This window comes from Artibeus jamaicensis, unplaced genomic scaffold (genome assembly GCF_021234435.1).
Source record: "Artibeus jamaicensis isolate MK-2021 breed Jamaican fruit bat unplaced genomic scaffold, CSHL_Jam_final contig_793, whole genome shotgun sequence".
Lineage (NCBI taxonomy): Eukaryota > Metazoa > Chordata > Mammalia > Chiroptera > Phyllostomidae > Artibeus > Artibeus jamaicensis.
In genome coordinates, this window is record NW_026521975.1 from 6,809,666 (window position 1) to 6,823,322 (window position 13,657).

The window sequence follows — 13,657 nt, forward strand, 5'->3', positions numbered from 1 at the left end:
CCATTTTCCATGTTAGTTCAGTTTGTTCATTAGATTCCACATTATGAGTGAAATCATATGGTACTTGTCTTTTTCTGACTGGCTTATTTTACTTAGCTTAATGTTCTCGAGGTATCAGCACAACTACCCTTCAAAGACAAAAATGAAATTAAGACATTCCAAGACAAAAACTGAGAAAATTTGTTGCTACCTAAACTGCTTTGTATAATAAACACTAGAGAAAGTTCTCCAAGATGAAAGGGAATGACACAGATGGTAATTAAATCCACGAAAAGAAACAAAGGGCAGCAGAACAGGTGATAATAAAGGTACTTAGACAATATAAGGGCAGATTTTTATCCTTTCTTTTGGATTTAAAATTAAAAAATGGAAAAAATTACTATAAAATGATATTATTAGACTTATATACAAATGTAATATATATGAGAACACAAAGGAGTAAGGAAAGAATAAAGCCACATGAAGCAAAGAAACAAAATAAGCTGGTAACTCAAATCCACAGGAAGAAATGATGTAAGGTTAATGTAAAACAACTCTATAAGATTATTTCTTGTTGCTTACTGTTTCTTTAAAAGGCATAAGATTGTATAAATCACTAATTACAACACTATTCTAGATAGATGCAATATATGATAAAAATATCATAAAGCAGAGAAGATAGATCCATATTAGAGGAAATTGTATTGTACCAAAACTAAATTATTATTAATCTGAAGGAGATGCTCACAATTAAGACATACATTGTAATCCCTAGAGCAACCACTAAGAAAAGAACTTTTAATATATAATTAAAAATAATCCCTTGAATATAAAACAATCCTCAAATATATCTATCTTTACTTCATCACATGACTCCTAACCTTTCAATTCTCCTTCAAAGGCTGGCATTATACAGAGTAGCCAAAGGGAAGAGAAATATGGGATAGCTACCACATATAAAACATGCATGGAAGGATTTTCCAAAAAATGTTTTGTCCTACTTCAACAAGTGACCCACCTAGACACTTACCCATCTTCTTGATGTACCAGTTCTTTCCACCTTGAGACCCATTCCAGTATAGGGCCCCTGCTGAGCTCACCAAGGCCATGACCAAGAGGATGCCAAACAACACCAGGATCTGCACATTGGTCACTTTCTCAACATTTGATCTCTTAAGAGGAGCTTTGGTGGAATTCTGTACAAAAGCATTTAAAATCAGTAAGAGTGACACAGACTTAGGGGCAAGGAGTGGGGAGGGAAAAAAAGGTAAGTTACCTAAATTCAACAAATAAAAATAAAAAGTTTTTGTTGACAAATAACCAGTGAAATTAAAAAATGGACCATACTGCTGAATCAGCAGCTAGTTTTAAATAAAGATGACAGAAGACACATTCCGCCTTGTTAAAAAACACATTTCGACTCTACTGGATTCAACCTGTACTTCTTATTACAATTTAGCATAAAATTAGCTACTTGCATTATCTTTAGACACATCAGGTTCCACCTCATTTAAGTCCAATGTAAAAAAAAATCAGAATGTTTCTAATTTTAGAAAAACTGAAAGATTCTATATCCTAAAAATCTACAGAGAATCTTCAAAGTAATAATTAGGTCTAAAACCAATATACAAAGATAGATTTGAAAGTACACATTTACTGATAAAAAAGACATGTGAACACATACACATCAATAATGCAAAATAGAACATCGATAGGTGTCAAAACAAATGGATGGACAAATAATTCATTTGGAAAACTGAACAAGAAACAAGCAAGCAAAGTCAGGAAAGCTCTAGTGGCCAGAAGAGATCTAAATGCAGTCCCCAAATCAAAAACAGAATGCAAACAGGAAGGTAGAACAAAAGCAGAAAGGCAACCTAACATCTATAAGTGCACAGCCGGATCTCTCACCACTGGTGGGGAAACCAGCCCAGTGAGAACAGAGGCTAGTGCTGGGAAGTGAGCTAGAAATACTCATTAAAGCCGAATTCAAGGCCCACTTCACATTAGGTGGGAAACTTGGGACTATATCCTCTCAGCAGTGGAAAAGTAAGTAAAACTGTTTGTACTAGACAGTTAGGCACTTAAAGTCATTTTATGAAAAGTTTCCTGAAGGTGATTGTGGTGGGCAGAATAATGACTCTCCCCCAATGACAGCTGTACCCCTAATACCTGGTCGCTATGAACATGTTACTTTAGGTGGTAAAAGGGACTTTGTAGGTATGATTAAATTAAGGCCCTTGATTGGGGAGATTATATTGTATTATCCGAGTGGACCCAATTTAATCACTAATGACACGGGTCCTTGACCAAGCGGTGTAACTGCAGAAGCACGGTCACAGAGATGCAGCACTTGGCTTTGAAGATGAAGGAAGGTGGTCCTGAGCCAAGGAATTTGAGCAGCCTTTGGAAAGACTGGAGAAGGCAAGAAAGATTCTTCTCTAGAGCCTCCCCAAGTGTTCTACAGAAAGGCCTCCCAACCTACAGAACTGTAACATCACAACTTTGTGTTGTATACAGGGGAGATGGGCATAGGAGCTTAAGTCTGCAGGCCTCTTACCATGAGCCTGTCTCTTTAGAGACAACACTGATTTGCAAAGACCAAGTGATTTGAAGGCTTATAAGGCACTAAGAAGCCATAAAAATGGTGACTTGTCCATACATAAGTCAGCACTCTGCCCTGTTCTCCATTTATCTGAACATTAACACAACTAAGATGAAAATGTCTCTGAAAAGAAGAATGCAAATAAAGTCACAATTTGAAAATAAAATTAAGATGAAAATGGAAGGCAATTTCTCAGCTCCACAAAAAAACTCATATAGCATCTCTGAAAGTATCTGAATTCTATCGCCAAGCCTAGCAATGCTACTCTTATGGCCAAGGCTTTCTGTGGGGGTGGGAGTTGGGAAGTGTCAGACTAGCGATTTTGAAAAGCTAAGTCCAGTAACTATCTTAACAGCATGACAGCATCTTCCTTAATATACTCCTTTTTAAATTTTTATTTATTTAATTGTTGTTCAAGGACAGTTTTCTGTTCTTTATTCCCAGCCCAGCCCACCCCCCAGTGCTCCCCACCTCCCTCCCATTTCCACCCCCCTTAGATGTTGTCCATGTGTCCTTTATACTAGTTCCTTAATATACTCTTTCCTCCCTTTCATTCCAGCTCTCTTAATTATTTGCCCTTGACATACTTTAAAAAAAATTCCTCTAAAATCTAAATAAAAATCCATTAGTAAAAGCTGACCTACCATCAATCAAATGCCATCTGAAGGTTGACGAGGATGACACGTCACCTCTGGCCTCAGGTCAAGAGCCAAGAGACCAGTTGCAAGCCTGCCCATCCCCGTCTTTTAAAACTAGAGATGACCTTATCATTTCAAGTAAACATTCATCGGAGGTACAGGCAGAAAAAAATTTACAATAAACATCATTTCTGTGACTTTATTCATTTGTGAACTTCTGATCTTTTCCAGCAGTTAAATCCTGGCCAGTTGGGAAAAGTTATCTTTCATGTAACACAAGAGCCCAAAACTTCAGGCTTCAACACATGCACTTGGTGGGAAGCCAAGCTGCCCCTACTCATTCCCATCTGCTGACATGGCAACTTTTGAGGAGGAGCTTGTCGTGTGAAATTCCAAGGAGCATCGTAAGTTCTGTAAAATTCTTAGGAAGCACTGAGTAACAGAGCTTTTAATGGAAACAGTCCAAAATATCATCTTCTGTAAAAGTTGATATCTGACCTGAATTTTACATATTTCTTTTCCTCCTAAGAAAGGAGTCAGAAGAATATGAGTTAGAATGTGAGCTCAGGGACCAGACTGCCAAGTTTTGAAACAGAGCTCTCTCTCTGCCCTGGTGTATGACTTTGGCAACACACCTAGACACTCTGATTCTCAGTGTCCTCATCTAAAAGATACGAATAACAGTATCTTCCTCACGGAGCCACTCTGAGGGAGGAGTGAGTTAATATAAGCAAACTACTTAGTACATGGGACACTAAGTATTTGCTGTGATTTCTGTGATAATATCTCTCTTTCCCATTAAATCAACCAACAGAAGCAGTAGACACTGAAATATTTCTACATGTAACTACACTCAACATGAAACGAAGGGAACTTTGAAGAATGGAAGGCATTGAGGGGAGAGTTTGGAAGACAAATAGAAGAGCCCTAAAGCAATCGCATTTTCTCTCTGCGGTCCAGCAGCACAAGTATAGGGCAAACATGTTATCTCCCTACTGGATGACTTCCATCTATGCATGTATATTCTATTCCCCATGAAAGCTCATCATTTTTCTGTTGTTTGAGCCCTGAAGGCACAGCGACTCTAGCATGGACATTTCTGGGGCTTTCCACTATTCCACACTCAGTCAACATGTCATGGGCACTGCAAAGAGGTTTATCGTGTCTGGGTGCAAGAAAAGGTGCCCAACACACTCACGACATGCAGATTCATAAGGTGACTTAGCGCACACCTTGCTGACTGACGAGATGATGGGCTCATTTTAAGTGTAACAATGATCTCACACACCTCCACTGCAAAGCTGCATTACCAATATATGATCCAGAAAAACAGTGACAGACGGAGAAACAACCAGTGTATCAGGAATCCTGAAGAATGACTACATTTGTAATATGCACAGTCTGAAAGCTAGACTTGGGCCCTGCACAAATTCGGACTCCTTGTGATCTCTTTGTCACTTCATAGGAAAACAGAAGTGACCTGTGATTAGTGGAACTCCAAAAGTGTCAGACAGTAGATGCTGGCACTGACTCAGAAAGTTAGGAAATATGCAGTAGGCAGCAGAGCACTATTTATCAAGACAGTCTTCACATACAGGAGGCTCAGAACAACCAAACTTACAACTACCAAGTGCCTGCGAGTGGGTGAGAACCTAGCAGGGAGGACAGATTGGGCAAATGTCAGACGTACTGAATAAGGGCCATCCAAGAGCTGCCTCTCAGCATTCACCAGCCGTTCATCTATTAGCTGCATGGACCCTCCTCTCTCACATACACTCACTGCAACCATCTCACCACACCGGGCCCTGCCATTCCAGGACCAACACTTCCTTACATCCTCACCCTCTTTCCGAAGCTGTTCTGCCCGTGCCTTACCCAATGGAGGACACCCTTTCCTGAAGGCCCTGCAAGCAGAGGGTGCTCCAGTGAAGACTCGCATCCCTCAGAATCTCAAGAGAATATTACTGAATGTAGATGTGGAACCCCATAATACTGCTGACATTGTACTCCTCTAATACCATGTTAAAAACCTACTTGTAAAACTCATAATATTCGACAACACTACCTTCCGCCTCTTCCCTCAGCAAATTCACCCATCTCTCAGACCCTTCACTCCTTCAAGACTGGAGCAATTGGCTTATGGTATCCATCTCTACTCCAGTTTTGCCACGATGCGATCTCCAAAGTCACAGCACTCACCCATCAAATGGTGTAGTCTCTCAGTCCTTTACTCCTCAACATCAAATGCCCTCCATCAGCTCTACCTTTAGCTTCCTACTCCCACAGTTCACTCCCAGCTCTCCCCATTCTACACACCCTCCACCCTAGAAACTCAAAGACAAGCACCCTACGCACTCATCAGCTGTCACTCAGCAACTCTAACACTCTTCTTCAACTTCAGTGAGTCTCTCAACCCTTCTAATTCTCCCCATTTCCTGCCTCTGTTTCAGCTCTATTACCCAGCTGGCATGGACACTGGAGTCTATTGCTTCCTCTGTTCTAACAAGTATTTAACTCATTTGACCTCTAAGAGTAGACCAACACAATAGCCTCCCTTCTCCAATTCTACACCTCAAACGTGCTTCCCAGTATCATTCTGAGCAGCTAGCCAACTGACACCCCAAACCCGGGTTGGTTGAGCCTTCTGTATACACCAGAGCACTCTGTAATGATACCCGTTACAACAATGATCTCTCCACTTCCTAATTCCCTGCTAGTCCTAAGTGCATGTGGTTACCGGGGGTGAGGTTGGACCTTTCACTATTGCATCCATTCAGCTTGGCACGAGACACAGTGTGCAGTGGTCACTGGACATTTTTTCAGTTAATAATATAGTTAAAGATGTGCTTTAGAAATGATACAAAAAAAGGCAGACAAGATGAAAAGCCAATCCTCACTCATAGCTACCATGAGTAAAATAAGATAGCCAAGTGATACCAATGAAATATAAGAAGTGACACATAGGGACACTAATTGATGTTGAATTTCAACACAGTCTAGCAAAATATGTCCAAATATATATGTGGTCTGCAAATTCACAACTAATAATATTAAAAATATTAACAGGGAGAAGGAGCAACATCATTTTCATTACTTTTTTTGGTGTATAAAGAAGAGACATTAGTTCAACATAACTGATTTTATATTGTCTAAAATTCAGTTAGCTAAGACAATTCACTGTAAAATTCTAATTAATGGAGTGAGGAGCAGAAGTAGTGAGAGAAATAAAGAAGGAACAAGTCATCACTCAAGCCCAGCAGATAAAATGTGTTAGAACCGACTGTCCCCCTAAATATGGAAAACAATACCATTGATATTTCAAGCAGGAGGTAACAACATCTGACATAATAACAGAAATCTATGAGAAACTATCTCAAGAACCATAAAGGTGCTTCCTTTCCAAACTTAGGTTCATAGACAAACTCAAGCTTCCAAAATGCAACATCTATAGTTCTACTCTCTATACCATAAAAACAGAACAAAATTTTTTTAAAGACTAAAACCAGCATTGTTTTTCAGCATAGAAATGTTTTACCTGCATGAGTTTGGTGTCGTGTCCAGTGTAAACAACTATGCCAAAGACCCACTGAGTATTTCTAAGCTGTGTACCTCTTAATAAGATCTGGTCAGGCCCAAGGGCAACAGGGCTAAAAACAAGAAATAATATTTATATTCAATGATAGTCTGAAAAATGAGCATGAGCTTTCCCCTTAAACATAAACCCACATAAATCAAATTTTTCCTTTACTCAAATTTGAGTTATTTCACTGAGGAACAGAGCCAAGGAAGGTTATCGTTAACTTAATCTCCAAAAAAAAAAAAAACACCCACCAGAAATAAATTTTATAGTGATGAATTTCTCTTATCAATTCATCACTACAAAAAATTTTTTTTGTTTTCCTATAAAATGTTAGAGGAAATTGTGTCTCATAATCTGGGTTATAAAACCAAAGAAAGAAATTGGTCAAATAATCAGATGTTGATTTATTTGGGAAACCCAGTTTATTTTAGAGTTCACTATAAGAAAAAATAGCAATAAAGCTATAATATCAGATTGGTCAAACATGACAATGATCAGATAAAAGGGCAAGTGATCATTTAGAAACTCGAAATGGGAACCAGTGGAATGGCTCTGCACATGGACTGAGACGTGAGGAGAGAGCAGTCACATGCAATTGTCTGGTCATTTCGGGTTGGTTCCCACCATCTATGGGTCTGTTCAAAAACTACAGGTGGAGAGCATTGATCAGCATGCGGATTACAGATAAGCAGAGGTCAAAACTGCACCCCAACGTAATGACAAAAAATGACTCTCCAACGATAAAACAATGCCAAGAGACAAAGACGACAGAATATAGACAACAGGGCAGTGGATATTTTCAAGGAAAACTGGTTGTTGTTCCTTTCATTTAACTTTCTAAAAATAAATCCTACTTAAGGGTCTCTCTAATGACACCATTAGCTCTTATACACCTCGGACACCCCCCTTCTGCTTTTCTGGATAATAGTGTGCAGTCAAAGCCATCTCTCCTCCCTGGCAGGTAACACACACAGAAAGAACAGGCCAGTGCTGCCTCATTTCAGTCCCTCTGGTTGTTCTTCCTCAACAAAAATCAGTTCTTTAAATTTCAGGAATGGTTTAAATCAATTGAAATAGCGGTTCCTAAAAAGCTTATATCCAAGCTAAACATGAAGAAATCCCACTGTTATTGAAATATCCTGAAACCAGAAAACAAACTAATATTTTCCAAAGTTCCAGTAATTCTTTGTCCCGTTCAAAAAAATAAAAAACACTAAGAAAGGGAAAGTGGTACCTTTTCCCATCTAAGTTCAAGTTTCCAGTGAAGTCATAGAGGTGGCGGTTGGGCCCTTCACATTCCACAGTCCCAGACAACTTCATCAGTACCTCCCTTGTTTGCATGTCAACTGTGTGATTCAAGCCCTAAAATGGGAAATCAGAAGAGGAAATTTATTACAATCTTCCACATCGAGGGATAACATTCCACACCCCCACCGTTAATCTAAATGATGAATCCTCTAAAATGAAATAACTTGGGAAGGCAAAGGGATCAGACAAACCATCAACCCACAAGATGGACACTAGCGAAGGTTTGTTCACAGGCAGCAACCGAACACAAAAGTTTCCAATTAATTCAATGAAGCAGAAAGTTAAGATTCCACTACTGTGCTGGAAACACCCATGTTTAGTAAGAATTCACATACTCAAACACCATACAGAAAGGCATATTCATGAGCTACATTCTAATACTGGTGATAAATATAAAGTATATTATACAGTATGATATGTCACCCTTTAATACACTGTGGTATCTAGCACACGGTAACTCTTCCTTAAACAGAAAAAATGTCTAAATCAAATATTTGAGGTAGAAAAGAAAGATATGTCAACAGAATGATCAAACTCAATTTTATGCAATATAAAATTTAAATGGCAAATTCTTCAGATGTTTCTTATATTAAAGACTATTCTTCATTCTAGAATTTTAAAATATGGTAAGAAGTGCTTTATTTAAAGGATGGAAATTTTGTATCTAATATACCACTGTCTAAAATTAGAATCTTAATTAAAACAATGGAAAGGGAGGTACCCATTGTTTGTCTGACTTCATCTCTCCCTGTAGGTGCCGCATTTTCCACCATGCAGCTCAACCCCCAGAGGCTCTCCCCACAGGCACCAACAGGCAGAGAGCACAGTGAGATCTAGGTTAAGGCATGACCCCCTTCCTGACCCATCCATGGATGGAGCCCACTTGTTTAGGTCCACCATCACTCTTAAGCAGTTCCCCTCATAATAGAAGGCACGTTCTCCCCATAGCTTCCATTAGGGTTAAGGCATAACCTTCTGTGCAGAAATTTTTTTCCCTCCTGATAAAGCACTGGCTGGTACATGTGGGGACCAGGTTTGGGCCTCCTTGACAATACGAGTCACAAAAGGTAACTTTACCTGACGTATTTTAAGGTTCGTCTCCCCGTCTAGATTAGCTGTTTCAACATAACACATTGCCTGAGGTTCACTAAGGAGAGAGGGGGAAAAAAAGCCAAAGTTTAGTAAGGTCCTTCTACAAATGTGCAGCTCATAAAGACTCTATGAAGGAAACTATGTCTGCAGGCAAGCCCTTCAAAATAGTGCTACAGTTGACCCTTGAACAACCCAAGGAATCAGGGGTGCCTACACCAACCCCCACTGAGTAGTCAAAAATCCAAGCTTAACCCCTAACTCCCCATAAATTTAACTGTTCCCAGTTGCCCCTCGGTGTCTGCAGGCAGTTGGCTCCGGGACCTCCCATACCAAACGTGGACATTCAAGTCCCCCACATAAAATGTTCACAGACCAATGCACATCGGTGGCACTCTGCATCCTCCCAACCACGGATGGAAAATGGTATCTACTGAAAAAACCCACACGTACTTCAAAACTCTGTAATTCAAGGGCCAACTGCACAAAGGACCACTTTAGTAGCAATAACTGGTAGAAAGACAAATACTCATGTTTGGGGCTCAACACCGATATAAATGATCTGCCCTTATGGGCCCCACATGATGGCTGCTTGACCTCAGTAACAGAAATAACTGAGGGCAAATGAGAAGCGGGGGAAGCGGGGCTAGGGAAGCACATGATGTCCTAGCCAAAGGGTCTGGGAGACACTTCGAGTCTGAGCCCTGGCCCGCTCCTCCTGGCCGAAAGAGCCTCCCCGGGCAGCACAAACCCGTCTTCTGAAAAGTTACAGCCATGGGGGTTCAGGAATCAAGGCACAGGCTTGGCAAGCCTCTACAGCCCTGCTCCTTGTCTACAGGCAACTTTCCAATCAGAACACCTGATTTTAAGGACAGAAAACTCAAAAACTAAAATGAAGCAGAACAGATACTACTACCTGCAATATTTGGGGTTAGGCAGCATTGTCAGTGGCTAAGAGAAGGGACTGTGCCACCCACCAGCTAAGTTAAGACCTGGCGCTACCTCTACTGGCCACGTGGCTTCAGCAAGTTATTCAATCTCTCTGCTTCTCTGCTTTCTCCGTGTAAAGTACGGATGCCCAGGGTTGTTGGGGCGACTCATGGAACAATGTAGTCAGCAGGCTGCTTGACACAAGTGCAGGCGAATGACCACCCTGAAGACCAGACGTGGGTCTCATATTGCAAATAGGTTTTCTGAGGGCCACAACCAGAAATCTGACCCAAACCCAGCAAGTGATCCACTTTTTACTAAGATTTTCTTCGTAAGGGAACGTGAATGCTACCAGACATAGAGGATGCTTTCACCACTACCTTGAGTAGTGGTTAAAAATAACCGCTGAGATACCTTGAGATAAAAATTACATTGAGATAAAAGGGTTATTTTTAAACCTTTTATCTCAAGCAGAAAATTCATGTCAAGGCTTGAAATCTCATGTGTGATCAAATCCAATAAAAGAAACATTGTCTTCAACCGAAACAAAGAATATGCACAGAATGTGAGCATCTCCCATTCCCAACAGGAATATAGAAGTTTTAGTCTTGACCTCATTTCACTTAATCTTGAACTCAAGAGTATTCTTACTCTAATTTTGTCACTCATTCTTTAATATATAATCTTATGTAACGAGCCAAAGAAAAGTCAATGACTATGTTGTGTATTTAAGCCACTTAGTGCTGATACCTTTCTAGTAAAAACTACCTAGAAAATGTGGCAATAATACTTGGGCACAAAGGGAGCAAAACGTGGATGAAAGAAGAGGAGACACCACCTGCAGGTCATGGTTACGTTAAGAAAATGCCCGCAGTTCTCTGAACAGCTAGTCAAGGGTTCTGCGGGGGAGATTGTTGGCAGGACCCCCCAGGAGACAGGATGTGAAGTCTCAGACATGCTGCCACCTGGAGGTTACTGAAGTAATCACTCCACTGCTGGAATGTTTTTTGCATGTTTTCCTACAATAAGGAATAGCCCAAAATAGCCATGAGACTAAAATGAATAGATACATGTGAAAAAGCTCCCCAAAAAAGGACTAAGGAATAAATAGGAGAAAGAAAACTTAGTATTAAGGCAAAAAAAGAGCAAATGACAGATAATGGAAGAATAGGCCAGAGAGAGAAAGCTGGTGACTCAGGGTGGAAGGGAAAGGGTGGCTCGAGATGTCAGCAGTCACCATTTGAAATTTAATTATTTCTTAACATTATTTCAAAAACTGTGCCCACTCTAGCACACCTGACCTGGAGGATAGCAGGACCATGTCTGCTGGGAGATACTGCCCATTGACGACCTTCACAATGTCTCCCACTGTCACCTAGAAAACCAGGGGGGAGGACAGAGAAGCATAAAAGAAAAGAAAGCACAAATGGTGATAAGTGTGGTTAAGTATTTGAAGAAAAGTTACTATAGTACTATATCATGAATTTTAAGGTGGAGAAGCCCAAATTGTTTTCCTTGACAAGAACAAAAGTATAATCTTTCAGTACAGACTAATGTATTATTGCCTCTTTGTAATGATACTGAATGAAAAGGAAAAAAAGAAAAGAAAGGGGAGGGGGAGAAAGATGAGTCAGAACTATCAAGGTCTCTTTTTCTTATAATCATTCATCCACTTACAAATCCCACATTTTGAACTGTAGGGCAGTGCCGCAGCTGTGTGCATTTGGGTAGACTGGTTAAGTGCACAGCTCTGAATTCAAATCCCCCAGTTCTGTCCCAGCTCCTTACAAGCTATGAGTGACCTTGAACTAGTCCTATTGTAACAGGGTGCAGCCAAGCAGGGAGCCCAAGTATGAACTTGTAGTGGGGTCCAGAACTCAGCATCCAGGAAACATTACAACAATATATATATATATAGGATGTCCTTACCCCCACAAGTCTGAGCTGGGGAATGAGACACATGGTGCAGGCCCATTGAGAGTTGTTTTGAATAGCAATAGTTTTGCAGATAACCTCTAGAATGGTTATTTAATATATCTATAATCTTTAACTGGTTTCATGGATATGTTAAACAGCTGTGGCCATGTTTTGAGCCAGGAGGATGGCAATGACTTTAACCCAAGATGTAACTGGGAAGCAACTCCCCCTGGATACAGAGCCTGAGTAAGAACTTGGAGATGATTGGCTCCACACCACAGGGCCATGCCTTCCTGGACTTCCTATGGCAGCCCAGTAAGGCTGGAAGAATAGGAGAATGCTGGCAGCTGTGGCCAGTTGTGGGAGGAGTGGGAAATGGTGCAGCAGAAAAAGACTGGCACAGGGATTTAAACACAGGTGCGGCAGCCATGCGGTATCTTTTTGGGACCACACAGCTGGGCAGAGAAGAACCAAGGACTTCTTTTTCTGAGATACAGAACCTGAGACAGGGCAGAGAAGGAGGAAAGAACTGTGTATTTTGTGGGTATTATAAAGAACTTGGGGATTTCAATGAAGACATTAAGTTATTACTCTTAAGTTTGTATAACTCTTTAAATAAATAATCCCTTTCCTTTTAACCAATCTCTGGCATTGAGAGACGTCTTTCCCTGGTGGTGAGCAAGGTGAACCTAGTACAGGGTGGGGGACCCCTGAAGCACAAGGTTGGGACCATTCAGTAATAGTATATTGTTCACTGAGCCCCCCACCCCACCAGGTCTGTTCTGTAACACTAATAAAGTCTGTGGGTATCAGTTTTCTCATCTATCCGATGAAACCAACAGAACTCATTTCATGGGATTACACTGAGGATCATTTGAATTAAAACATGTAAATCACCCCATTTTACAAATGAGAAAACTGAGGCTCAAAGTGAAATAATTCAATCAAGGTTACACAACCCAGATTTAAAACTGAGCAATCTGGCCAGTGCTGATAAAAAGACAATACTAAATTCATCCATGAACAGTCCACCTAAAAGGTCCTCCAGATATACACCACATAAAACAGAAGGTTCATATAGCCTCAAGAAATGGCCAGAAAATAATCATAGCCTAAGTCAGAGACCACCATGAGAAACACTCCACTGGACAGAAGACCCCAAGCTAAGGAAACAGGCGTCTGAAGAAAATTAGCACCATGACCAAGTGGCTATAAATCCTTTAAGTAAGATCACATAAGCACCTGGCTGAATGGAACGCAGGCTTTCGAGTCAGGCGGGCCTGGGCTCAAATCCCCGCTTCACAAGTAACCCAGCTCTGGGATCTTGACAAGCTGTTCTCTCTGAACGCCCATGTCCTCACTAATAAAATAGGGACAAACCACCACCGACTTTGTGGGGCTGATGCAGTGATTAAGGAAATAAACACACGCACCTGGCATGAAACAAGCACATGTTAACAGTCTCTGCCAGCGGGAGTGTTAAGCGAATGGGCTGTAGGAATGTGGAAGTTCAGGGCGGCAAATTCTCTGACAGCACAAGGAAGGCCATTCCCGGTACACTAACCATTCAAAACTCAAAATGGGCACTATCTTTTTGGTTTCTTATTCTAA

At 40.7% G+C, this 13,657-nt stretch overlaps 1 protein-coding gene across 2 annotated transcripts in view; it reads right to left on the minus strand.

Moving 5' to 3' along the window:
• Window positions 1–13,657, minus strand: part of ATP8A2 (ATPase phospholipid transporting 8A2) — a 580,506-nt gene that overhangs the window by 425,445 nt on the left and 141,404 nt on the right. For both annotated transcript variants that reach the window (XM_053672924.1, XM_053672925.1), the window contains exons 7-11: window positions 11,431–11,504; window positions 9,188–9,257; window positions 8,037–8,164; window positions 6,758–6,869; window positions 1,010–1,175 (exon numbers count right to left, since the gene is read on the minus strand). In XM_053672924.1, coding sequence (XP_053528899.1) covers window positions 1,010–1,175; window positions 6,758–6,869; window positions 8,037–8,164; window positions 9,188–9,257; window positions 11,431–11,504 — 550 coding nt within the window. The remainder of the gene's footprint in view (window positions 1–1,009; window positions 1,176–6,757; window positions 6,870–8,036; window positions 8,165–9,187; window positions 9,258–11,430; window positions 11,505–13,657) is intronic.